General features: G+C 37.6%; 2 protein-coding genes across 10 annotated transcripts in view; one reads left to right on the forward strand and one right to left on the reverse strand.

Moving 5' to 3' along the window:
• Positions 1-27552, reverse strand: part of LOC129771109 (G protein alpha o subunit) — a 158099-nt gene that overhangs the window by 15900 nt on the left and 114647 nt on the right. For all 9 annotated transcript variants that reach the window (XM_055774451.1, XM_055774450.1, XM_055774449.1 and 6 more), the window contains exons 6-7: positions 2437-2565; positions 2241-2370 (exon numbers count right to left, since the gene is read on the reverse strand). In XM_055774451.1, the coding sequence (XP_055630426.1) occupies positions 2241-2370; positions 2437-2565 (259 nt within the window). The remainder of the gene's footprint in view (positions 1-2240; positions 2371-2436; positions 2566-27552) is intronic.
• The window catches only part of LOC129771108 (probable cytochrome P450 49a1), a 44131-nt gene continuing 36330 nt past the window's right edge, over positions 19752-27552 (forward strand). Inside the window, exon 1 of the mRNA XM_055774441.1 lies at positions 19752-20555. The gene's annotated coding sequence lies outside the window, so the exon portion shown is untranslated. The remainder of the gene's footprint in view (positions 20556-27552) is intronic.

Genomic DNA, 27552 nt, shown 5'->3' on the forward strand with positions numbered 1-27552 from the left:
TTCACAAATACTCGATATAACCATCTTATGATAAGATAGTTTACGACAATTCTGAATGAGCTATCCCCATTCCAGTTTCCACTTCAGACCCACATAAAAATTTCATTATATATCAGTGTTCTGCCAGTGTTCCATTAACATAGTCCAGGCCGACCAAACGCGCGCGAGGCTCAAACTCTCGTAGACAACGCTTATTACTTTTTTTTTACAATATACATAAACAAAACAAAAAAAAATCATCATCATCAGTACGAACATGTTAGTTTAACCTGTAAATAAATTTTATTAATTTTTATCAATTGAAAACATAAATGAATGATTTAGGAAAAAAAAAATTATAAAACCTGTTTACAAAACAGATTTTACGTGTGAAATACACATTTTCTTGAACTCTGCCATTGTTGCCGCACGTTTAATTTCTCTGGGCATCGAATTGAAGAAATTTATACCTTTATATAACAACGAGTTCTGCGACCTACTAAACATAAAGTTGGGTGTTCTTGCATCATTCGCGTTTCTTGTATTGTATCTATGAACATCACTTCCTCTTTCAATTCGATCACACAAATATCGAGGCAGCATATCGTTCAAAATTTTGAAGATGAACACCATTGTCATGTAATAAATTCTCTGCTTCACAGATAGCCACTGTAGCGCGTCCAACATCAAACTGGAGGAAGTGTATCTACTACATCTTAAAATCAAACGCATTACTTTATTTTGTAAACGCTGCAATCTCGTTAATTGTGTATTATTTGCAAGGAAGAGGATCGACGAGCAAAAATCTATGTGCGGTGAAATCAATGATTTATACAATTTAATTTTACTGTTTATTGTCAACTCTTTCTTCAAACGACACAAAACGCCGTACTTCTTGGCAATCTTTTTGATGACATTATTGATTTTTTAATTTAATTTATTTTCAACTGGCTCAGCAACGTTAAGCATCAATGAGCCGTGTTTATGTATAGGGAAAAGCCTCTGTGAGTAGAACTATGCAAATGTTCTTTCTCATAAAGGCATAAAAACCCTATGATTTTTTCAAGAAATAGAACAATATAAATAATTATACAACAATTCATTATGAAATATTATTTAAGACTTCTTCTTGAGGATTTTTTATAGAGAAAACCACCTCCTTGAAGATTGCGAGCAATTGCGTGCATCTGAGTATTTTTGAGTTCTGAGGAAAATAGTTGAAGAAAAATGAAAACGTTAATAACCATATATTATTGATAAATAATAAAAATATTCATAACAAAAAACAAAAAAGTTGGAGAAGTAAACGATAATCAAAAATAAAAGAAAAATACACACATACTCATACTTGAAAGTGTATGGATTAGAGGAAGTAATAAATCAACATAATTGCATCGAGATTACGAGTAAAATTGCATCGAGATTACGACATTATTGATGTGAGACTTGAAAGTTAACGTGTCATCAATAATAACTCCTAAGTATTTGATTTCTTTCACGCGTTCTAATGTCTCACCATCTATTTCAAAATTTACGTCAATACTGGAGTTTGCTGCAGAAATGAGCATGTATTTTGTTTTGCCAACATTTAACTTTAATTGTTTAAATTTAAGCCACTGAGCCAGAGAATGCAAATCTTCGTCTATGTGTTCCGCGGTTTCTTTTATATCCTTAGCTGCGATGAACAGGACAGTATCATCCGCGAACAAATTAATGTCACAGGGTGTTAACAATGGGGGTCAAATCGAAGATTCAAAATCTACTCTACAAGAATCTAGAATTGTTCTAGTAAACAGAATCAATTAAAAAAGATGACGTCAAATGGTTGTCAATGGTGGGTTGTCTACCAACAAGTTGTCATAATGGTTTGGCTGACAATAGACGATGGCAGAAACGACGGAATAAATGACAGATCGAGTTATGCTCTGAGCGAAATCAGAGCAACCTTTCTCGCATGACGCCGAGCGTCGTCATAACCTTCGAAGAAGCTAAGATCGGGTTCAAATTTCAATGCCATCGCCAAAATAATGGGCCGTGCAAACAATGATACATCTCGTTGGCTGAAACCGTGATATAATCAAACAATAAATACTATGCAGCGCATTATTTTACCGCGTTTTTCGGGCAGCTTTACATAAGAGTGGTCTACTCATTTTGCTTGCGTCTGCCGACAGTGCGTGGGAAATTAGCCGTCTCAACAGCAGCAGCAGCAATAGAGATCGTGAGATGTCACGCGGGTATTTCGCAAAAGGGCCACTTACCGTGGTTTCGTCTTCGTGTAACACCTGATCATACTCCGACATGGCAACGCAAAAAATGATGGCGGTGACGTCTTCGAAGCAGTGGATCCATTTCTTTCGCTCCGATCGCTGCCCGCCGACATCGAACAGCCTGCGACGAATGAAACGATGAATCATTAGAAAAAACTTGAGATTGAAAAGTGCTGGAAAAACTCACTTGAAATTCAGGTTCTTGAATGAGAAATGCACTTCCACAATGCCAGTGGTTTTGACACGTGTCCTAAGGATATCTTGCTCGGTGGGCTGGTAATCTTTCGCCCCCAATCGATCCAGATCGTCTAGGAAACTGTGAAGAAAGAAGGGGGGAGATAAATCAATTATAAATTAGGGTTCAACACTTATGCAGATAGATCACGAAAGAGACGCGATTGCGAATTCATACTACGCTCTATTAATTCCGTTTTCTACGCAATTGGCCTATTGCATTTCAAGGGTTGCATTGCGCTTGAAATCATTATGAACATTAGTTTCTCGCATTGCCGACATCGTCTAGGTTATGCCACGCCGCAGTCGCTAGACGGATATTCGCTTAGTCTATGCGAGGCTTTTGGGTTGTAGAAACACAACAGTAGACCATCGTGAGTTCTTTGAAGTCCACGTTTGCGAAACAATTTTCAGTGCGCAGGCCCTATTCTGCCCGTTGATCGTGTATTGATGTGTTAGCCATTGTTGAAGTTAGAGCACTACGTGCTGCCACCCTCCGATGTTCCGATACATGTTGACGTATTGTACCTCTGTTTTAGCTACTATTATTATTTGAGTGATAGGTAATCTTCTGTTGTCTCATGAAATGGCGGCATGTTACGAGGCATGGTTTACGAAATATATAATATCATATGCAGAATGGATGTTTAAATATGAGATATAAAAGATGGTCGAATTGGTTCTCGATCCTCCAAACTGTTCGACCGTTTGATACTACACTAAAAGATCAAAACATATAAACAACAACATTCACCCAACAATCGAATCAACTCCGCTACCCGATTGCTAAATATTGTTTACATTTTGAAGGGCACATTAGGAGCGGTGTGTATTGGGTGCAGATTATTGGCTCAAATGCTGCCCAGCGCAGCCAAAAGAGCAACGACGAAATTGATCAATCCCACCTAAATTTCGGTAATTGGCGCCGACGATTAATGACCCAGACTGTGTTCGTTGATGTTTCCATTCACCCAAAATTTGCCCACGGCGCGGGATAATCCGAGGAATATGCAGCGTGAAAAAGTTGACCCACTTTTCAGCTGTGAGTGACCCAAGACCTACAATCACCTTTTGTGGGTCTGACGACTGTAGGACTCCGTGCAAAAGACGCATAGAGCATATTCGCAAAACAATCTTCGAATGAAAGTGAAAAAAAAGAAGTAAAAAAAAGGTTTCAGACTTGCCAGGTTCGTTGTTATATAATACATTGATTTAGCTATGGCCGTTTTTTGGTATGGCACGTGCTGTTTAATCACGTTTTCCATTTTGGAAATCGTGGGCCAATTCTGATGATACTCTTTGAAGCCAAAATGACTGTGACTAAATTCTAATAGCAACACTGTTTTAAAATATCTCATTGATCAATTTTCTCTTTCATCAACATTCTACCTTTTTAGCCTCACATGTTATATTTTTTTGTGTTTTTGTTTTTCGTTCACATTTCCCTGTGTTTCGACGCTCTGATTTGATTGAAATCAACAAGCTTCTATCGCAATTGACGCTATTTTTAATCTGGATGTTGAATGTAAACAAACGCTAAATTGTTGAATTCATCAATGGTACCGAGAAAACTGTAGAAAATCGATTATATTTTTCACAGAAAATATATGCCCTGAAACACATATAGAAGAGATAAGTATAATAAGCGCATACCGGTCAAAATAACGCTCTTGAATTTCTCGAAAGAAGAACCTAAACGCGAAACTTATAAGCAAGCTATCAGGATTGCTCATAAGCTTCGCATTGATGGCATCCAGCTATGATGGTTTATGACTAATAACATGATTCCAAAAATTCGAAGGTTTTTATCTCAAATTTGATAATTGTAGGCCTTGAGCTTGAGCTTGGGTAGACTGTACTATTCGTAGTTGCTCTTTGTGATTGAGCTGAACCAGCTAAATTACATAAACAAATTTGAGAATTATAGGCCTTTCCAAAAAGTCGTATAGTTTTTTTTAGATTTCAACTATGCAAAGTTGCTCAAATGACTAATTTTCTCACACCCACAAAGTTTCACCACAATTTGAAATGGTGTTGCCAACTCCTAAGATGAGTAGAGCAGGCACAGTTTGTATATATCAATATCATTATTCTATCTAAGGGTGAACAAAAAAGAGCACAATAAATACTGCCTCTCTGTGGCAAATCGTCATTGTTTATTATGTGACCTTACGGAGCGAATACGTTAGCTTCAGAGCTGTTTCTTTCTTGCTTTATTAATTTCGGCTTAACATCTTTACAACATGGTCTTATTCAAAATATTTGAAATTTTTCTTGTGTATCCGTCGACTTGCAAGACCTGCGATCAAACCCATTGTCTCGCAGGACGACCATCGTGATACCGCTATTTCACGTCCCGAGTATTACCAGGACTGGGCAAAGCTGTTTCCGAGTTTATGTGGCTTTTTTGGAGACTGGCAATGCCCACCACACTCTAGACAGTTCCCCGGAACCAGTGCAAGCCAGAAAAACGATCTTTGATGATAGAATTTCTGACTAGAACGGTTATCGAACCAGAAGCTCCTATCTTGGCAAGCACTACGCTTACCACTAGGCCATGGGGACCTAGGAGAATCCAATCCTAGAATATTCCAAAAGCAAGATGAGCAAGTATGGAGAAAATTTCATTTGCAATGCGTATATGTGTTTGTAAGTTTACTATCCATTTCATTCAATTCTTTCTAAATTTGTTGGACAATAAATTCGGTTTAAACCAACTATGTGCGGAATGTTTTTAATTTAACATCACCTAACAAAAATCAAAACCTTAGAAAATAAAATTAAAAATGTAAACTTTTCTACAGTATTACTTTGATAAAAGAATACACATTGTGATGCAGGAAAAAACCATTGGATGAACCTCCTACAGGAAGAAAAATGTTGGTTTTGGCCATTTTTCGATTTTTTGTCATTTTTCGAAAAACGGAATAACGGAATAAAATAATTTTTGGAGATTGTGGTTTATTGTAACGTCAAAAATCAAAACTACACCAAGGGTTTCCGTTAAAAAAAGAATTTTTACAACATGGTCGTTAATGGGTTAATGTTCTTTCAGACACAGAGGTTTGATTTGTTTTTGTTTTTCGTTTACATTTTTCTGTGTCTTTCGTCGCTTTGTTTTAATTGAAATCAACATAAGCTTATATTGTAATTGACACTATGTTTTTGGCTACCCATTTTGCGTTGGATCAGCAATAGACTAAAAAATGCCTAAACGATTCAACACGACCCTCCCGATATGAATGCAATTTTCAACAAGTTTAGGAGTAGGAGTTTTTTCCACAGGTCAATGAACCCATAGGTTTTTTTGTATCGAAATTATGAAAAATCGCTATTTGAAAAGCGTTATTTGTCATGTGGCACCATTTCCTTAGCATGAGGAATGTTATAAAGAATAGATAGCAATAAAAATATATAAAAAATAGAACTGAAAAATATATACTTTCCCCAAAAAAAAAAACCATAAAACCCTAAATTCAAATATTAAGTTTGCTTAACATATATTTTTTAATTTTCTTCTGAAAATACTTCAAAATAATAAGAAGAATATTAGAAAGTGCTATAATTCAATCGTTTCCTTAATCGATTTGTTGTATTTTTTGGTACTCTGGCCGTTTTTCACCTAATGATTATTTGTTGTCGGTAGCGTTTAGAATTTTCAGTATGACCGGTTTCGTCAGATTTGAGTAGCTCTTAGTAGATCAAACCCTTCTGATCTCACCAAACACAGTGCATAGTGATTTTGCCGTGCAACCGATGTTCATGGTTCCTCTTGATCTTTGACGCTTAGGATTCTCGGAACAAATCAAATTGTCATCACCAGTCGCAATCCGGTAGAGACAGTATTTCCTTTAGTACCACGCGAGCAACATTTCACATGTGGTTTTTCCCGTGGCCCTCAAACGTATGGAGATGGACTCTGGAGTCACATTCAATTGAACTGCGAATTGTTGTTGCATTTGAGTGTCATTTGCGTCCAAAAGTACTCGCAGTTTATTGTCCTCGACATTGCGGTTGAAAGTCTCTATGATACAAAAAGATGGAGATAGTAGAACACTTTTTGCGGATTGTTTACTACCAAATCGCTAGCATCGGAATGCATGCTGGGACATGTACAATGCATAATCAGTGCAGCGAGAGCATTGATATTGAGGAAACAATTTTCATTTGTTTGAATTTGTGCATTTGTCGACTACAAATGTCCGTTACGACTGGGCCAACGACCAACCTACAGCTTCTCTCAAAGCTGAATGGCTTTTTGCTAGGCTATATGAGTGTTTGCTATTTTCTGTGGTTCTTTTTCAAGGCTAAAGACGAGAATGAACTTTAATGTTTAGAATTAGAAACGAAGAAAAGAAGTTGAATACAAGCGTCTGAGCAGAATATGACGACGTGAAGATTCGTAGAGTTACGGTGGAAGAACAACCTTCCATTAACAAATAGTAAGTAAGTATTTTCTCCAAATGTTTCTAAGTAGATCCTGATGGTAGAACCTGTAGAATCACTAATATGCAGTATTTACGATTAGTTATTGTCAGGGCCACCAACACTAACACCATGTCAACAGGGCGGGAGTGTCTTGTACACCACCCTCCTTATTTTTAGTTCCGTTCGAAAACAAAGAACTCAACTTTCCCATTTTAAGGATCAGTCCGTAACATTTTAAAAGAGGGAACGGTGTTCAGAACTTTGTGACGACCTATGCGTTAGATTCAGGGCAAACGTGATAACAAGATAGACGAGGGGCCGAATTTCACTAACAGTTCGACTGAAAAATTTATAATGTGACACAGTAAAACTATTTTTTTTGCAAAATTCAATTTTATTATTCAACATAATTGCCTTCGAAGACGATACAGCGATTACAGCGATCTTGCAACTTGTCGATACCATTTTTATAGTACTCTTTCGGTTTTTCCGCAAAATAGGCCTTAGTTTCGGTAATCACTTTATTATCGGTCTTAAATTTCTTGCCAGCGAGCATTCTCTTCAAGTCTGCGAACAGAAAATAGTCGCCGGGGCCAGATCAGGGGAATACGGTGGATGCGGAAGCAATTCGAAGCTCAATTCATGCAATTACATACGAAATTCGGATTTTTCCATTTTTTTCACAATAACAAAAGTTGCTTCACTCTCAATGTTGTAACTCACGAACCAATCGACCGATTGCTGTCAAACTTTGACACGTATCCATTGAAAGATGGTGCTTTGTGATAGTCAAGTAGATTTTTGCAAGAGGCGCTATCTAGACGTCAACCTTATGAACTTATCAGCTGAACTGTTAAAGGGTGTGTCACATCAAATTGCATCACGGAAAAAACGCTGTAGAAATTCGCCCAGTAGACCGATCCTTTTGAAAATTTTAGACAGTAAAATAAAAACTATTAAACAACTTTTGGCATTTTCTTTTTATTCATACTTCGAGCCCAAGCCCGTATGCTCGCACCTTCCTCTTTACCCCGTCCATAAGGTTCTGTACAACGTCAGGTTGTAGTTTTTTTTGAACAGAAATCCATTTTCTCTTGAAGTCCGCCTCCGATTTGACAACTTTTGGGTTCTTCCGGAGGGCCTGCTTCATAATCGCCCAATATTTCTCTATTGGGCGAAGCTCCAGCGCGTTGGGCGGGTTCATTTCCTTTGGCACGAAGGTGACCCCGTTGGCTTCGTACCACTCCAACACGTCCTTTCAATAGTGGCACGAAGCGAGATCCGGCTAGAAGATGGTCGGGCCCTCGTGCTGCTTCAATAGTGGTAGTAAGCGCTTCTGTAGGCACTCCTTGAGGTAAACCTGCCCGTTTACCGTGCCGGTCATCACGAAGGGGCACTCCGCTTTCCGCAAGAGCAGATCGCTTGCCACACTATGTACTTTTTGGCAAACTTGGATAGTTTCTGCTTGCGAATCTCCTCCGGAACGCTGAATTTGTCCTCTGCGGAGAAGAACAACAGGCCCGGCAGCTGACGAAAGTCCGCTTTGACGTAGGTTTCGTCGTCCATTACCAGGCAATGCGGCTTCGTCAGCATTTCGGTATACAGCTTCCGGGCTCGCGTCTTCCCCACCATGTTTTGCCTTTCGTCGCGGTTAGGAGCCTTCTGAACCTTGTATGTACGCAGGCCCTCCCGCTGTTGTTCCGCTGGACGAATGAACTTGACAAATTTCCAAAATGGCGACGGAAGAACACTGTGTGCGCGAAAAAGTTTTTCACGAGTTCTTCGAGAAAAAGGGTTTGTTACATCGTGCCTTTCGGAAAAAATGGGAATCGCGAATTCCACGGTGTCTGGTATCATAAAACGATTCGAAGAACGTTGGACTGTTGATTGTTGCTGCGTAATGGATGACGAGACATATGTGAAGGCGGATTTCAACCAGCTCCAAGGAAACCTGAATGTGGCTATCAAGGATAAGTTGGATGTTCCCGAGAACCTCCGGACACAGAAGATGTCGAAGTTCTCCAAGAAGATCTTAATTTGGCAAGCGATTTGTACTTACGGAAAGCGGAGTACACCTTTCGTTAGCGCAAGCACCATGAATGGGCAGGTGTATCTAGGAGAGCATCTCCAAAAGCGGCTCCTCTATCTCCTGAAAGTTCACGACGACCCGATTTTTGCATCGTGCCACTACACGAAGGACGAGCTAGAGTGGTATAGGGCGATGTCGATCTCATGCCGAAAGATCTGAACCCCCCAAACACTCCGAAATTGCGCCAAATAGAAAAATACGGGACATTATGAAGAGGCCTTCTAAAACAACCTAAAGTGGTGAAGAATGTAGGAGAAATGAAGAATTCTAAAGTCGTGCATAACCTTATGGCTGGGGTTAAGGCCAGGGTTCGTGCATTCGGATATAAAGGAAAAAATAAATTGGAAAAATGATGCTAAAACTAACTTTGATTGTTTCTATACACTCCCTGAAAATTTTATGATGATCGGATAAAAACTCACCTGTCGCAACGTGTTTCATTCCTCGATTTACCAAGCGGAAGAATTCATTTTATCGGAATTTTAGAATTTCAATCTAACACACACAGTGATGCAATTTTTCTCAGCTGAGGCATTGAGTTGATTTTCGTGCCGTATGGCATCACACCCTAAAGTGCACACACTAAAATGTCAATCGAAATGGTAATCTCGAATTCTCGAACGGGACTTCTTGCAAAATATTGATTTCCGCGCAAAATTCAGCTCAATCGGGCATTATTTATAAGCGTCACAAAGACGTCAAAGTTTGAGTTTTTTGAAAACCGAAAAGTCACCCAAGGGGGGAGTACGGGGTTTTCAAAAAAAAAAAAATCTAATGCTAAATTTCATGAAATTGCTTGAAACGTCGAGATTTTCTGTAACTTCAAAAAATCATTGACAAAAGTCATCTTTTCAAACGGAAAAACGACCGAGTACCAAAATATTAATTTTTGACAAATTTTTTTTCGAGATTACAGTAAGTGTCGACGTTTTATACGATTTTAAGACACTTGGCACCAACAAACTCTTATGAAAACCTCTATTTTAAAGGGTGAGCCCCTTGGGTGATTTCACTCAAACTTTGATGTTTTTGCGACACTATTCTTATGTCTTGCAATTCGAAGACATTTGATATCAGAATGTATTTCATGTGGTGATTTTACGATTTTCAAAAAACAAAATCAAACTTCGACGATTTTGCGACACTAGTAAATACAGTCCGATTGTGCTGAAATTTTACATAGGGTATTTTTTAACGATAATCAACATTTTGCAGGGAACCCCGTTAAAAAAATTCGAAGGTCACTTTTAACCCATACATTCATTGGTGTTCTAGGGAAACACAATGTGTCTACATTCTTTTGATCAGATTTGGCTTCATGTCATTATGCCGAAACTATTTTGGAATGTTATGAAGGCAATAATGTGATTTTGGTTCCTAAAGACGCCAATCCGCCTAACTCACCTGAGGTTCGTCCGATTGAAAGGTATTGGGTTTTAATTAAAAGAAACTTGAAGTCAACGAAGAGACGGACCGACAACATTGCAGAATGTCTTAGCAAGTGGAACATCGCAGTCAGAAAGGTATCCGAAACTACAGTAAAGTCCCTAATGGAAGGCATACTTTTGAAGATAGAAGAGTTCTGCAAAAAATATAATGTGTTAATTGTATCACTATCAGTTTAATCAGAAATTAAATTTCCTTTCAAATTTTGTTTAGCTTTTTATAATAGTGCCATTGATTTGGGAGTTACATTTGTTTAAAATTATGCTTTTTTTCTGCCTCAGTCCTTAGTTCGAGATAGCATTGCCATGAAGGATTCCCGGTTATTTTATTGAAAGCGATTCGCGTTTGGCATTACTCAAGGTCGTCAACTGATTCTACTATCACTACCTGAGAGTGGAATTGAACGATACCTGAATGTGCATAGTTGTTGCTAACGAATTCTGGATATAACGTTCGAGACCAATTCGATAATTTTGGAGAACTGGTTCTCTCTTTTGGCTATTTTGATAACGAATTGAGTACAACAAAATAAAATGAAGGAACATTAAAGCAAGTGATTTAAAATTGAAAAGTCGGTCAGACAGTTAGCTGGCATTGAATAACCTGTTCATACAAAACTTTTTACTTTTCATTTCTGGGAGACAGATTGTTCTGTTGAAACATAGTTTTGTAGCAAATATAATGTCTCGATTGATTGTCTTCATTAAATACAAGTTAATCACAAGTAGAAGCAAACATCAATCAAATTAGCTAATCAAATCACATAATACTATGTCTTCAAGCGAATCATCCGACGTTATGAGTCCGCGTTTTTATTTATTCTGGAAATTATCACATATGCTTTGTACAGCCAGCTGGTTAGGTATGGGTTGTTACTTCATGGCATTAATTAGGAGCTGCACGGCTTTTTACAAGCGATGAAATGCAGTCGATAAGAACGCTACCATGCAATTGAAGGGATCTTATGGAATGCATATCTCCTTTGAACACAAAATATCGGATCGCTTCGTCGGAATGATTATATCATTCTGCAATTAGTGCACATGTTTGTCGCGCGAGTGTGAAACCACCTATGAAGTTATTGTGTAACTTTCTAGACGAATGCCATCTATTTTATAAACTGTCTCAATCTTCTGCTGTTTATGAACATGTCGCCGAAGGCATGCAGTAAGTTACCAGTGCATTCAAATCCACAAATGGCAAACATCCAACAGAGACCACCTGTGCTCTCTGGCTCTGTATGCTGCAAATATTTGCGGTTAAAGTTGTTACACTCATCCCATACAAGTACAATACTCTTTTCTTCTCCGCTTCTTCGCTCTATCCGAATGCATATGTCATTCGCTTATAGGTACTTAGGTGTTGTGATTCAAACACCTATTGAAGTCAAATTTCGAGAGGTTTGAGAGCTACTGGAAAAGACAGCCAGCGCCAGTGGTAGCCCCATCTCGTGTTCTATGACTTTGTCACCACAACACTATTCTTCGGGTTTTTGAATTGCAGCCGCAGAGAAAAAAATAGCACAAGGATCGAGTTAAATTACACGCCTTGTTATAAGCGTCTGTATTGTTTGAGAGAAGAAAAAAATGTAAGAGGATTATCTTTGTTTGTACCTGAGTCAAAAAAAAATGCAAATTCCAAACATCAGCGGAACTTAGCCGGGATGCTAACGAAATTTTTGCATCACGCAGTACACAATTATTAACGATTGTATGTATGCTGAACTGAAAACTATGCCCAATTTTAAGATGTTAAGATGTTAAGATGTTAAGAGGGCGATTTGAAACACACGACTATCGGAAAAAGGTCATTTGTCCCCAGGATTTAATGAGAATTTAGCTCAAAGATCACATCTCGATATGTAAGATCAGTACTGACATCACTTTTCACTAGACCACGTTGTTTTAATAACTTTTTGAGTACACATATGTTCCGCACATTTTGAAATCTATGCACTAGGAGGGCGAGGTTTCGTAGAAATAAGAAAATGAGATGGAATTACGGCAAAAGTTCAATTTTTCGTCATCATTAGTAGTCATCACGAATAGTTAAAAACGCGGGCATCGACGCGTTTCATTATAATTACTACGTTTACCTGGTGTTCATTTGCATCACCCTCATGAAAATCACGGCAGCATTTATTTTGGTTATTACAATACACGGCTGCTGCTGCCGCTGTTTGCAGCATTGGCAAAATACAGAGTTCAAAGGCAATATATGTGTACCCCGTTTCGTTCCTTTCTTCATTTGGTCATTTGTGGTATTAAAGTTTTGTGTTGGTTCTACTTTCAAATTGGAAGCATTTCGTCGGTCGATCCAAAAATGAAGCTAATTTGTTTTGTGAACTCGCTAATGGTTGTAACCGACCTCCCGTGGCTAATTATGAATAGTGCTTTGTGTTATTTTCGACACTTGTTCCAATGCGGCGCTCTATTAAATGAATGTATCCCTGAGAACCGGATTTTAAATCTTATGTTGGTGTAACAGAAGATTTCTTCAAACATTTTTGACGTAGGATTACGTCTTTCGGGAACATATTGGGGTACAAATTGAAAATCGAAAATCGAGCACATCGTGAAAATTGTCCAATTTCAAACGCTTATTGCTCAGTCATTTCATGATGGATTGAGGAGATTTTTGCGTCAATCAATTTCAGCACTCCATAACAATTTTTTACATTGAATCAAATAACATATGTCATGAAACTAACTATCGAATAATTGGAAAATCTCAACCCCTACTTCTGATTGGTCGAAATTGACGACACATGCGGCGGCTCATGTACTTACAATTATTGGTCAGTTATTTCCTGATGGATTTACGAGATATTTGCATCAATCGATCTGAGCACTCCATAACAATTCATCACAATTGATACAATAATATATCATATAAAACTAACTAGCAAACAATCAAAAAAGCTCCAAACAGAAATACCTCGTTCTGATTGGTCGAAATTGAAAATACGGAGAAATTTGTTCCCACCGAATTCCCTAACAGAGACATCAAAATCAAGCTGCCTGGGGGAAATCGGCATTGCAATTACATGAAAGTAGGGGGAGCTTTTGTTTCTCTCGAAATGTATTCTCTAACAGAGATTTCAAATCGATGAGCGATGGAGCGATGAATGAGTGTTTTTTTTTTAATTTTCGTTCCAAAAACAATCATTCGATGGATTAGTTGAAGAATGATATTTCAATGAACTGAATAGAACTTATGTTTGATAGAATATGAATAAAATTTAAATTTGGAACTTTTATGTTGGTTGCTTCGTGAAATTTCATATCAATGACCGATATCAATGTCAAATTGAAATTCGCCTTGAGGCATGTAGCATCGTGTTCGGTTGGGTTTAAAGCAAAAATGGAAATAGGTTGAGTAAACACTCAGAAAGTAAAAATAATAAATCAAATTACCTTTTCCATTTCAAATATATTTACTCTATAATAAAATAACATTTTTTTCTGGTGAGAAAACTTGATAATTGTGTTCGACAATTATAATTATCTTATATTACATTGATGAGTTTGTTTTTCTTTATTTCATCCATACATAACACAAGAGCCAGCTCGTCCAAGGCCACAGAGGGCGGCTTTCATCATATCTCATTCCACTTAGGCATCTTCTATCGTGATACGCACCATCAAATGACTAATCACCATCTTTCTATCATTATCACTCGGGTATGGACTTTGGTGGAGTGACCAAGAATACCTAACAACCAGACAAAACTGCCCTTTTCAGGGCCACCAAATAACTATCGAAGAGTTTAACAATGTAATTCTTCGAACGTATCCAAAATCAGCATGTAAAAGAAAACCTAACGGAATCCTACGTCAACTATGTGGTCGTGTCTCGGACACAACCCTCCTGTGACTTTTTTTTTCTTCGAAGCAGTCAGTGGCTTCCATAACCAAAAGTTTATCGTCATATACATATTGATGAGGATTGAAAATTCACCTTGTTCTGATCAGTATATATCTTCGATTTGTACGAACATCCGTTATTTTCGGCCTTCCAGAGCAGGGTCCCTCCTCAATGATAAACTCATAACACATCAATCGATACAGTCGTTGTCAACACCTTATCACAGCAATTCCATGCCAAACCGGTGGTTGTCAGATTTTTTGTTCTAAATCTCTAAATATTAGACAAGTATTTTTTTTATTTTTTCATTTTATTGTGGTCCGAAAAATAAACTTTTTCCTTTTTTTTCTTCCAAAAATGCCTCTTTTTTAACAAAAAATCATAATTTTGACGTAGGACTACGTCTTTCATCTCTGTACCGGGGTGTAAGTTCAAAGGTTCGAAATCGAGAGAGTGACGCTGGAGTGCAAGGTTTTGCACGTTAATACCTCTTTACCGGCTGAATGGAGAGGTATAATAATCACTTCATCCGAAAGATAAAATGTCAACGAGTTACGGTTGGAGAGGTATAATAATCACTTCATCCGAAAGATAAAATGTCAACGAGTTACGGTTGTCACTTATTGGTCCAAAGAATCGTTTCAATAGCTTGAAAATTGCTTTGAAAGCAAGCTATTGAAATCATCATTGCTCATTGATGATGATTGGTGATCGCAATGTGTTCCCGAACACGGACTCAAAATCTAGGCACCTGGAGAAACCGTCATAGCGAATACATGCAAGCTGCGGCTTCTTTTGCTCGCTTGCATTAGTGTTTGGGAAACCACAGCGGACACATGCAAGGCGTGAGTACTTTTACTCGCATCAGTTTCTGTTCTCCTTTCGCATGGAACAGTCATGAAAAATTGTTTGCGTGTGAATGCGTTCAAGCGGACGAATATTCGCATATATGCATTCGACTTGGTGTTCCCGTGATGCAATCCAATTGACGAATTTACGCAAAGCTGAATCAGCTCATGCGACTCCTACATTAGAGTTCAGAACCACAAAAGTGATGATGTTTGTTTATTCTACGCACTGAAAAGCAAGATTCGGTCGTGATTATTCATTTTATTTCTATTTAGATTTATTTCAACCATTAAATGTCTTCAGTATATGGTAAGATAGTTAGGGCTTTGTATATTTACGATGATTTCAACACACGATTGGACCAAAGTCATTGATAATCTTCGAAAATTTTGAGTTTTGTAGTGCATACAGGTTATAAATACTGTGGATAATGGTGGTGAAATCGATATCATATTAAGTTGGATTATATCATTGATAATGTAAGGGCCGATACAAGAAGGATTTGCAGTATGTTTAGCGCAACACATGCTACTCATCGTTTATCTAGTTGAAAAAAAAAAAAATTAAAGTTACGACACTTATACCAAGCCATTCTTCAAAATATACATACCACATTGTAAAATGGCTATTCTCTAACCTTTTTAGCGTAGAAAGAATACGTGAAACCGGGAAATTTGAAAATAAATTCTGATTTTTCTAAAAAAATTGAACGACCAAAAAACAAAACATCATCATTTATATAGACTTTAATTCGTTTTCACCGTGAAGTGGCGCCCTCAGTTTCTATTCTGCGCATGGAGTGATCATGAAAAATTTCGTGTTATTCTGACGAAAACAAAAATGAATCATGTATCAAACATCTTCAGTTGCTTTTACGAGGCCACTCAAATTCCATCGGTTCTTTTCGGAACCACCAACAAGTTCGAAAGAGTTGAATTTTATGTTAATAACAATTCCATATATATACTCATCCAACCACACACTAACAAGAAAAACTTTCAGCAATCTTTCAAAATATTCATTCATTCATTCATTTAGAATTTATTCAGATGCAATTTCAAATAAATGATTGCCGAGCCAACGGTAGTCCTACGTCTACCTTGCGGTTATATCACAGATATAGCCCACTTCTTGTTTTTTAACTGCAGGACCGATTCAGATGATCGATTCATCAAATTAAAGCCAATGAGCTAGTCTTCTTCGAAAAAAATATTATACCTGCGAAAAAATCGGATTCTAGTCTAGTTGCATGGGAGTATTGAACGAAGATTGAAAACAAGTTAACTTTGAACAATCATAACTCAAAACAAAACACATTTTTGGATATGTTATGTAAAAAAATCTTCAGCTTTGAAGAAAAAAATATAGCGCTTTCTAAATTTATCAATGTAAACTATGAAAAATAAATACAATCAATAATTACGAAAACAAAATCCTTTTTTTGTAAGTGTAACTTTTTTTCAAAGCAAACTAGCACATAGCTTCAATTTGATATGTAGATCATCTCAATAGGTCCAATAGTTCAATAGTTATGAATTTAAAAAAAAGGCGTTTTTGGAAAAAGCTGAGATTTTGAACTTTTCGGACCACCCTACAATGGGCACCCTAATGAAAAAAAATAAAAAACCAGTCTAATATTTTGCGACAAGGAACAAAACTACCAATTTGCACGAAAATCAGAGAACCACATTTGAATGAAATTTTTTACATCAAGTTACATGGACAGATTAAACGCTCACGCAAAAAAAAATCGAATAACTCCTTATAATTTTTTTACTCCGTCAATAGTAACGGGTGTTAAATAAAAAATGAGAATTTTTTCAATCACATATAAAAATTTTTTTTTTTCATCGATTTCAGTATTTTTTATGAATAACATAATGTATTTTTTTCAAAAAAATGTCAGTGAATGTTTGAGTAAGGGCGGTGGTCTGCTGTTCGACGCAACTTTGTCGCGATGCTCTCACAAGAACGTTGTACGGCACTTACGTCCATTTTGCGGATACAATTCCGGATTCTTGTAGTCAGTTGCTTCGTGTCCTTGGCCCTCCAATTGTTTTTATACACTAGGGCACTGAGTGAGCCAAAGAAATCCTCTATTGGGCGGCACTGGGGCAAGTTTGTTGGGGTTCTTTCGGCACGAACGGTATCTTTTTCTCCCCAAGATACGCCAGCGTCTTCTTGGCGTAATTGGAAGACGCTTTGTCCGGCCAGAAGACGTACTTCCCATCCGCGTGATGCTCGTGCAGGAACGGCAGCAGGATTTTATCGAGGCACTCTTCTCGATAGATTTGTTGGTTGAAAATAGCTTTCGTCGTCCAGAACGAAAGACGTCCCGCGGTATTTTTTGGTCATCCACCGACACTGTGATTTAACCGTCTCAATCTGCTCCTCCGTGTACTCCGGCGACCTCGTCTTCTTCCTGCAGACGATTCCTTCCATCTTGAGGGTCCGATGGATCAATACGTGAGAGCAGCCATATTTCCGACCGGCGTCACGCAGGCTGGTTGCGTCCTTGTTGTCAAACAGCTTCTTTAACGATGTCTTCCTCTGCTTCGTCATTATCGTCACCGGACGACCACTTCCGACCTTCCGCTCTACGTTCAGGGAACCCAGGATACGATATACCGTACTGACAGATACATTTTCTTCCTTAAAATGTGCCACCGTGAACTTTTTTCCTTGCTGGAAATGCGTTTCGTAGAACCGTACAATGCGTTCGCGGAGCACGTGCTGTTTCGACGCCATCTTTGCTTTGACTAAATTCAAACTAGCAAAACCAAACACGCCTACTGTTTCTAGGGAGCCCAAAGAGCAATTTTCTTGGAGGAAGAAAATTTTACGCTCTTTATTTGAGTTACTGAAAGGTATTGAAAAATTCTCATTTTTATTTAACACCCGTTAACACTGCATTCCCTACTTCGGCTACTCGTTTAGTCTGATCGGATGGTTTTTAGTGTCAAGATGTAGAATTTACAAGAACGTGTATTTTTAGTGAAATCGTATTACTCGAGCAACCGAAGCCTTAATGAAACTTTGTCCTCTTCAACATTTCTCGTCGTAAATTACTCCCTCTGGGGGTACCTGAAGGACCGTTGCTATGTTAGTAAGCTACAAAATTTGGAAGAACTTAAAGAGAAAACAACTCGAATTTTCAACAGCATTGAAGTCGTAATGTTAGAGTTGTGCATGAAGAATTTTGTTCACCGTTTTAAACACGTTATCGAAAAAAGGGGTGGTCACATCGAAAATGTCCTAAAAGAAGCTTTATTTTCGTTTTTCAAAAAAAAAAAAACGGTTCACTCTTGTAGAAGTAATTGAAATTTGTTGCGTGAGCGTTTAATCTGAAAGACCCTGTATTTAATTACTCGAAATGCGCATTCCTGTCTTTTATTTGACCTTTTGAATATACGTTTTCCGATATTTTTACTGAAACTATTATCAGCATCGATATTTACATAGTATAAAACTATTATCAGCACCATTTTCTTTTATTTGAATACTTTCGAAACAAAACACTGCAACGCAAAACCTGGATCCGTTCGTTTGTTGACCCTTGGTTAGAATTTTCAAACCCACAAAGCTGAAGAAACACTTCCAAACGAGCGCCTCATTTATAAAAACCATCCAATCAGACTAAACGAGTAGCCGAATATTATCGTCCCGAAGTGGGGGATGCAGTGTTACCATCGACGGAGCAAAAAAAAAGGAGCTATTCGATTTATTTTTGCGTGAGCGTTTAATCTGAAAGACCCTGTATTTTATATTTATATATAATTATCATTTAGGCAATATAAATCTTACGGTATTTTAATCCATGAAGCTACAATATAATGAAACATCAATAAACAACAAGCATTTTAGGGGAAAATAGGGGGAGGGGTAAATGCTTGCAAATATCACAAAAGAGGTTGTTGAAAATTATTTCGAGTTAATTGAAAAAACAAGTGTTAAAAGTTCTATTACAAGTTTACAAGCCATCAATGGTTGTAGATAATTTTTAAGACAGTTGTGTGTGCATGAAAGGTTGTAGTATACTTTGAGACAGGGCAGGTCGTTGTTATTTTCGCATGTTTAATCATTTTATTGCAAATATCGATTCTTTACTATGTGCTCATTCTCTCAGAGCAAAGTTTGAACTTGTCTGTGCTTCATCCCCACTCGTGGTTTCTAACGCCACGGCGAGAGATGACGACATTTTTGCATTTATCTTCTTCATTATGTAAATTTTTGACATTGAATTCGCGTTATCGTGTTTCGTTCGCGCCGTGTGAGGAAGGAAAATCAGAAAATTCTACAATTCAATGATTTAGCGTATGAGTTTTTATTGGTTACGGTTCATGTGAAGCCCGCCTAGAAGGGCCCACGACGTAAGCTAGAATTAGAAATCTCGTATCATTGCATCATTGATGTTTCACTTGAATGGCCACGGTGCAATGTGATGCATAAACTAAACTAAGCATAGTAGTAAACCTGTCCGCTCGGGTGAGTGACGTGAATGGCGTTGAATGGCGTTGCAACGAGGAGACAATACTCTATACCTATCTATACTGACTGAAACCGTCTGGCAAAACATCCAATCGGTTAGTTAGTCGCTGCCAAGAAAACCATGCGGTCATAGAAGCGCAATTTCAGCCCCAACTGCCTGGCTAAGCGACGGTTTAAGTTTGAACAGAAACAGAGGAAAAACAAACATTAGGCGGGGATTGAAAGTTCACTTCAAAAATTTTGGACAGCACCGTCAAACGTCGTGGCTTTGGTCATTTGGCAGTTTGGATCGCATCGGATTGCGCGTTTCGCAAAAGTCGATTTACATGGAATTGCTCACGGTTTCGCTAGTAGGGCTATGTCTTCTCGCTGCGGTCGTTGCTGTTTTGTGACACAGCCGTGTTTCAGTTCAGTTGCTTCGGATGTCGCGTGCGCACAGCTTTTGGCGGGTTTCATTATAATCGGCATTCGGTTGGGAGCGGACCGTTTGTGTGTTTCGCGCTGCCGTAAAGGGGCTTCATTGCAATAAAAAAACTATTTCATTCTCAGCTGCTAGTTCTTGTGTGGTGCTTTAGATATAGATATGCCAAGCTTGAAGTAACAGGTAGAGTCCCATCCATGCCGAGGAAGTTGCAGTTGTTTTCCAATGCATGAAATTGGAACGAAAGTGAATCGTGAAGAAAGTAAATCGGAATATTCAGTGTCTGTGTTAAACGTAGGACGAATCAACCATCCGTTCTATGTGAGTCGTTTGTGTGTGTGTTCTACTCAACGGAAACGGATACGTTCTAGTATCGGAACGGAATAGTAGTTTCGGCTGGTTCTTAAGCTAAAACTCCGAAAAAGTTCGAAAAAGTTCGTTCAAAGCGAAAGCAGTGTGCCTTATTTTGTTTTTATTGGAGGAAGTAAGTGTTTACTTTGTGTTAGCGGTAAGGCATATCACTAAAATAAGCCTCGGTGGTTGAATGTACAACGATGCGCACTTTATTTCTTTTGCCATGAACTATTTACCAAAGGTACACTAAAGTAAATAATTTGTTTTATGTGATAGACTGTGTACTCTTTCAAGTGCTGAATATGAGTGAGAGACTGGCCGCCAGTTGCGGCAAGAAAGCCAATCGAAAGTGAAATAATGCCAGACAATAGTTGCATAATTTACATCCTCACTTGTTTCGTTTATTTCCTAACGTGTATAAGTCGGTTTGTGCGCTCGCTCTCGTTTGTACTCACGTTATTTACGTTTACGATATTGGGAGACGCCCTAAATGATCATCATCGGCACAGCTATGGCGTCAAAGATAATATTGCTCTTACAGCCTCTTCTTTCTCATGCGGTGTGAGCTGCTATCACTCACGAATTGAACTTGATCTTCCACTGTAATTGTCATTGCCGCGTGAGTGAGGATTCTCCCGTCTTTTTTTAAACCTTTGGAGTGATCATGTTTTGCCAATTTCGCGTGTATTTATCGTTTTCATTTCTTTTATTTTGTTTGTTTATGTAGTCTTGTGGTAGGTTTGAAGCTTTGTGTTGAAATAATTGGCAATTGGTTGAACGTTCTCCATATACTCGTAGTATAATTCGGATACGAAGAATCGGGAAGAAACGCTTCGCCTCACGCAACGTGTCTCGAGTAGCGTGATAGAATAGCAACTTAATTTGCGCTATAGCCATTATATTTACCAAAAACTACGAGGTGTATACTGATATGATGTGATATTTTTATCGATACAATGATGATTTTTTTCAAATTTTAAGAGAAGGAAAAGCAAGTTCATGATGTATTATGGAGCGTTGTAACATCCGTCAAATATTGTTCGATTTGTATTCTTACTGCATCATTCAACTGGAGATTTGAAACAGCTCTATGGTGTGATAACAATATTACCAACCGCCTTTGGAAACCAGAGATATTTCAGATTTCCAGAGGGCATGTGACGAATTTCGTGTCAACTCGTCTCGGATTTGACAGCACTCTCTTAGAATTCATTCATTGCATACTGTTTTTTTTCCAAAATTAGTCTAGACCGTTTTCCGGAAAAGGCGACAATTTCGTGCGCTCTATACAAAACAAATATAGTTCATAAAACATCTGAAATTATAATGAAATGATAACGATTTTTCAAACTTTTTTTTTCTAAAAATCGTAAATACTCAGAAATGCCAACTCCTACAAAAATATATCTCATGAGTGAATCTTGAGAAACTATGATAATTTTCAGAAAATGATGCCAAAAAAAATCAAAATAGAAATCCAACACTGAAACGGTATTTTAAAAACTAAAATTCAATTTACGGTTATTTCGGAAATGTATTTAAAAGTTGAAAAAATAATGTCATTTAACGGATGATATGTCCATACATCGCTAAATGAGTATATGCAAGGAACAGCGGTTTTTCCAAAAACACCATTTTTATGGCTAAACTTAAACTAAAAATATGTTGTCTTATCATTATGCCTATCACTCCCATTTGAACGATCTCCGCATAGCAATAGAAAAAATAGGCAGAAATATACGAAATCAGGGAAGCGAAAGGGAAACGCAAAAAAAGAGTGTGAAACATTCTAGTTATTCAAATAAGACCGAAAGTTCGGTTTCGAAATTTACATGTTTTTTCTATTATTCCACAATTTTAACGATTGTTAAGATGGATAAACGTTAACGTTTAGACACCTGTGCGATGTTTCTGATCCTGTATTCTGTAATTGGTTCCCACGGATAGTGGAATCATTCGGGCCTATCATATAGTATGTATGGTTTCTATATATCATGGCATTTTAAATTTTGTGCGAAGCCCGAAATAGGGCAGCTGCGCATCCCGGTAGAGGAATAGAAACGAGTTGAATTTTTTGAATTTTAAATAACAACAGGTTCTAAAAAGGCTCTAAATGTCAAACAGGAAAATAAAATTTTCGAAGGTACCATGGCTAACCGTGTAACCGTGTTGGGGTGAGACATGGTTCAAAGTGAATGTTACTATTTTGAATTCATTACTGAATATTCTAAATACAGATAATTTACGAGCTTTAGGTTTAGTTCAAGTTTAGTTTATCATGCATTTTTAAAAGAAAATTAATAAAAAAGCCTAAGACAGCTTTTTAGTATTTTGGTTCTAAAATGTTACACAATTCCACTGATTTAGATGATTAACACTTGTACGCTGGAGTCGCTTTTAAAACTAACAAAACGTGAATATATTGACAAATATGTAAAATTGATGTTTACAATAATTCTAATTCAAAAAATAATCTAGCATTTCATTTGTCATTACTCGAACTAAGCAACTGAAGCTTTCAAAATCTCTACGCACTCTTACATCAATTGACATCCTGCGTTTCATTCTTTCTATTGTTTCTTTTCGACAACAGTTGTTTGATTTGAGATGAAGATGTCGGATAAGGGAAATGGCGGTTCGAATTTCTATATATTATTCATATATTATTGGTGTTTGCATGCTCACTCAAAATTTTGTCTAAATTACGATAGCGTCGAATTGACGCATATCCGTAGAGATAAGTATACCACATAGAAAATTTTAATAGTTCACCACTTGAACAAAATAGGCTTCAATATATATTTACCACGATCAATGGATACAAGTCATTAAAACAGATAAAATAAAAATTCACGCACACGCATCAATCGCGTAAAAAAAGAATTAAGTGTACATTTCTTAAAAAAAAACTGTTTCAGTGACGGTTTCATGTGGTATTTAACCGTTTGAGTGTGGAGCAAAATATGCCAAAATGCGAATGAGTTTGGGTATTTTTATAAAAGCTTTCGCTTTTCAAGTGTCATTTTTTAATCGACCGTTCGGTTGAATTTACAAAATTTTCGATAGAGGGTCGTTATACCTCTAGGTAATTGAGGAATATAGTAATCATCTTGGGTGATTTTTTTATGGAAAATAAATGCTTGGTATGCTCATAAATGACAATTTCCTCAAAAAATCAACGAAATTGATTGAGTCTTCACGGAAAATGAAGTTTCATTTTTCAATTATTTAGTAACCGTTAATTGTTTTCATTCTAAAGAATAATCTATCATTGAATATTTATTAGTATGACCTATGTTTTCCCTTCAATTAACACTCCTATAATCGAGCATACGGTCTCACAGGCCGAGAATCATTAATTGTGTTTTGAGGAGGCTGAATTAAAAGAATTATTGAAACTGAATGAAGTTCAAGAAATAGTATTTTCTGGATTTTTTTTATTTAATTATATATTTTATTACTTTAAAAAATATACAAATTACGCCTAAAAATGCACAATAGACACCGTGCGCGAGTATATGAGTTATATGAGTATGATCTTACGCGCGAGTACAGGAGGGTTAAAACTTTGTACTGCATTCATCTCCTAATAACTTTTTGATACAGTCAAGTTGATAGACCGCCGTCTAACATTTGAACAATTACTCGCCCGTAATGCCCAAAAGTTTGGCCACCCCTGATCTAGACTTTATCAATTTGTACTTCCAATATGTTCCTTAGAGACAAAATCCTGTGTTAAATAGTGCTCCCCGCAGTAACAAGAGGAGCGCTATCGCGCTCCTTCGCTCTGAAAGGGTTAACATCATTGTTTTACTGATATTTTACTGATAAATGAAAAAAAAATTCTAAGGTGGCGGTAACACTGGATGAGGAAAAGTGGTCGTACGAATTTTATGCAATAGTGAAAGTAAACAACCACATTGAATTGTATTGGTGTGGTTACATTGGTTCCTCCTTGCTTCGTTCGAATTCTTCAGATTATATCGAACAAAATTGTTTGTTTCTCTTCGTACAATCAAATTTTCGTGCGTACTCCGATCAAAAGTAATCTTAGCCTAATGCGAACGGCAATACGAATTTACGTTTACGAAAGCGAAATGTACTGTCCAAGGTTGCCATAACTACAGATTAATTACTATTTGTGCAGATTTTTTTAACTTTTCGAAACCAACAATTGGTTTTGAATTTCATTCAGTATTTACGATTTGCTATAAATTATTTTCTAATATTTTCATTATTGTTCACCTTTTTCGTTTATTCGGTTTATGCTCATTAGTCAGCAGAGCCTCATCGATACTTATGCAAACTATAAACTTCGTCTTTGATGATGAATAATTGATAAATAATAACTGCAGTGCAAACCGAAAGGTAGTTTTGCAAACTCCAACGAATTCTATACGAGGATAATTTGTTACTTTGATGAAAAACTATTTAATTTTTTTGCACCGATTCAAAAAAAAAGTACCAAAAACTGTTTTTTTGTGATCTTCTGTGATTTTGCAAATGTTGCAGTAAGCTCTCATGTTGGTAGATGAATTTTTAGCCTAGTGTATCTCCCAAACCCCTGTGAACATTTTATATTGATAGGTTAGATCAGATTGTTCAAATACTTTCAGTAACTTCCGGGTTCAGAGATTATTATTTTGAGGAATTCTTAAGTATAATGTTGGGTATCTTCATCAATAAATCAGCAACTCGGTACCTTGTTTTTACAAAAAATCCAGAGATCGAAATTCTCGCTCAGCTGCGAGATAAGTATTAAATCAACCAATCTAGTTTTCGATGAATTATGTAATGTTGAAATTTTCGTCAGTTTCTTTTCATCGAAAATTATTATTCAGAGAGAAAGAAATGTGGGAAAATTTCTCTCTTTGAAGTTCAACTGAATCTGAATTGTATAAATATTAACCCATCTCATGTTCACTTCACGATGAAACCCAATGTTATCGCATGTTTTCGTGCAAATTTTTCAGTTGTACTGAAAAAGTGAAAAAACCATTATCGGCATCAAGAAGTCACTGAAAATGAAACTATTTTTCGGCTAATCATTACTGGCCGAAAAATAAAAATCGGCATTATGTTTTTCGCGAGAATCAAAGTGAGCGTATAACATTCTCTCGCCTCTCATATTCTCAACTATTTTTCCCTGAGAGTGAAAACGGATGTTTTTTCTCTCAAATTGGCATTTCGGTTTCTGAAAGAATCGAACTCTCGGTAAGCAATGCTATTTAACCGTAAGCCTAAATCCTACCCCTCACATATTATCCACGGTATGGATTCATTTGAAATCACAGTGTCTCAAGCCCGGCTTGAAGATGTTTTTAAACACATCACTTTCAAAAATATCGAGAACAGCCGGCTTTGTGTTTTGCGCAACGCTAATTGTTCTTAGCTTCAGTAGATGTTAAGTGTTCACATTCAGACTGGAAGCACACGCTCTCAACGATTCCATTTATCTGGTCTACTAATTGCTACTAGAATGAATCAGTTTATAGTGTGTTCCGCATATTCAGTCGCTGTGGTTTCGCTTTCGATTTCACCTCACTTCGTTTTGCAATACTCTAAAACCTTTTTAAACGACTCACGCATGCCGGTAGAATATGTAGAATAACCTTGTTGTTTTTTCTCCCTCTACAGCTTTCGGATTTGTGTTCAGTACTTATGAATAGATTTCTCGCGTAACTTTTGAAAAGGTCCAATGAAAAATTTACGCCAATTCGAGAAAACTATGCTGAAGACCGGAACATTGTTCCGCGAATTGATTAAAAAAGAAACGATCTTTATCACTACTTTCACTACTAGCAGTCAATAATAAATCTGAAATGCCAATTGTAACTGTTGTTCCGTGATTTTAGTTTAAATTTTAAGCCTCGGGGAGAAAAATGTTGCATTGGAGGTTTCCACTGGCCACGTTTGTTCTTATTCTTCTTAAATGACACTAACGTTCCTAGAGGAACTTCGCCGTCTCAACGTAGTATTACTTGCGTCATTTTTATTAGTAACTAGCTGACCCGACGAACTTTGTCTCACCCAAAAGTAGATTTTTTTTTATTTGAATACTTTCAAACATCCACGTTATCTTACTAAGTGAACGTTAGTTAGTCCAATCACTGAACTCTTCATTGATTGATTACCCTTTGACCCTTTACAATTTCATTTCCTTTTACTATAAACTGTCTAGTACTTCTACAAAAATTCGTCCTTATAATAAAGGGTGTGTCACATCAAATTGCATCACGGAAAAAACACTGTAGAAATTTAATTTTTAGGAATTATATCTTCAGCTTTCGCTTATAATTAGATAAGAGTGTATAGATCACGTTGGCCATGCTTCACTGTCAATTTTTCGTAAATTTGGAAAAATGTCGTCGAACGAAAAAGAGCGTCGTGAATTAATCCTGTGCACTCATTTCGAGAATCCGGAGTTGTCACATCGGGACATCGGTAAGATGCTGGGAATCGTCCAATCCAGCAGAGCCAGAGTCAGCGTCCAGAGGTCAGCAGAGTACTAAAACTTCGAGAACCTAACCATCGACCGGAAGATGAAGAACGGCAAAAATGGATGTTCCGTCAGTGAAAAAGATCACAAGCGCGTAGTTAAGCAGTTTAGACGTGATCCGAGAAGTTCGGTCCGGGATGTCGCCAATAAGCTGAATTTGTCAAGTTCATTCGTCCAGCGGACCAAGCAGTGGGAGGGCTTGCGTACATACAAGGTTCAGAAGGCTCCAAAACGTTTACCGTGCCGGTCATCACGAAGGGGGCGCTCCGCTTTCCGCAAGAGCAGATCGCTTGCCACACTATGTACTTTTTGGCAAACTTGGATAGTTTCTGCTTGCGAATCCCCTCCGGAACGCTGAATTTGTCTTCTGCGGAGAAGAACAACATGCCCGGCAGCTGACGAAAGTCCGCTTTGACGTAGGTTTCGTCGTCCATTACCAGGCAATGCGGCTTCGTCAGCATTTCGGTGTACAGCTTCCGGGCTCGCGTCTTCCCCACCATGTTTTGCCTTTCGTCGCGGTTAGGAGCCTTCTGAACCTTGTATGTACGCAGGCCCTCCCGCTGCTTGGTCCGCTGGACGAATGAACTTGACAAATTCAGCTTATTGGCGACATCCCGGACCGAACTTC

The sequence above is a fragment of the Toxorhynchites rutilus genome, chromosome 2, assembly GCF_029784135.1.
Source record: "Toxorhynchites rutilus septentrionalis strain SRP chromosome 2, ASM2978413v1, whole genome shotgun sequence".
Classification (NCBI taxonomy): Eukaryota; Metazoa; Arthropoda; class Insecta; order Diptera; family Culicidae; genus Toxorhynchites; species Toxorhynchites rutilus.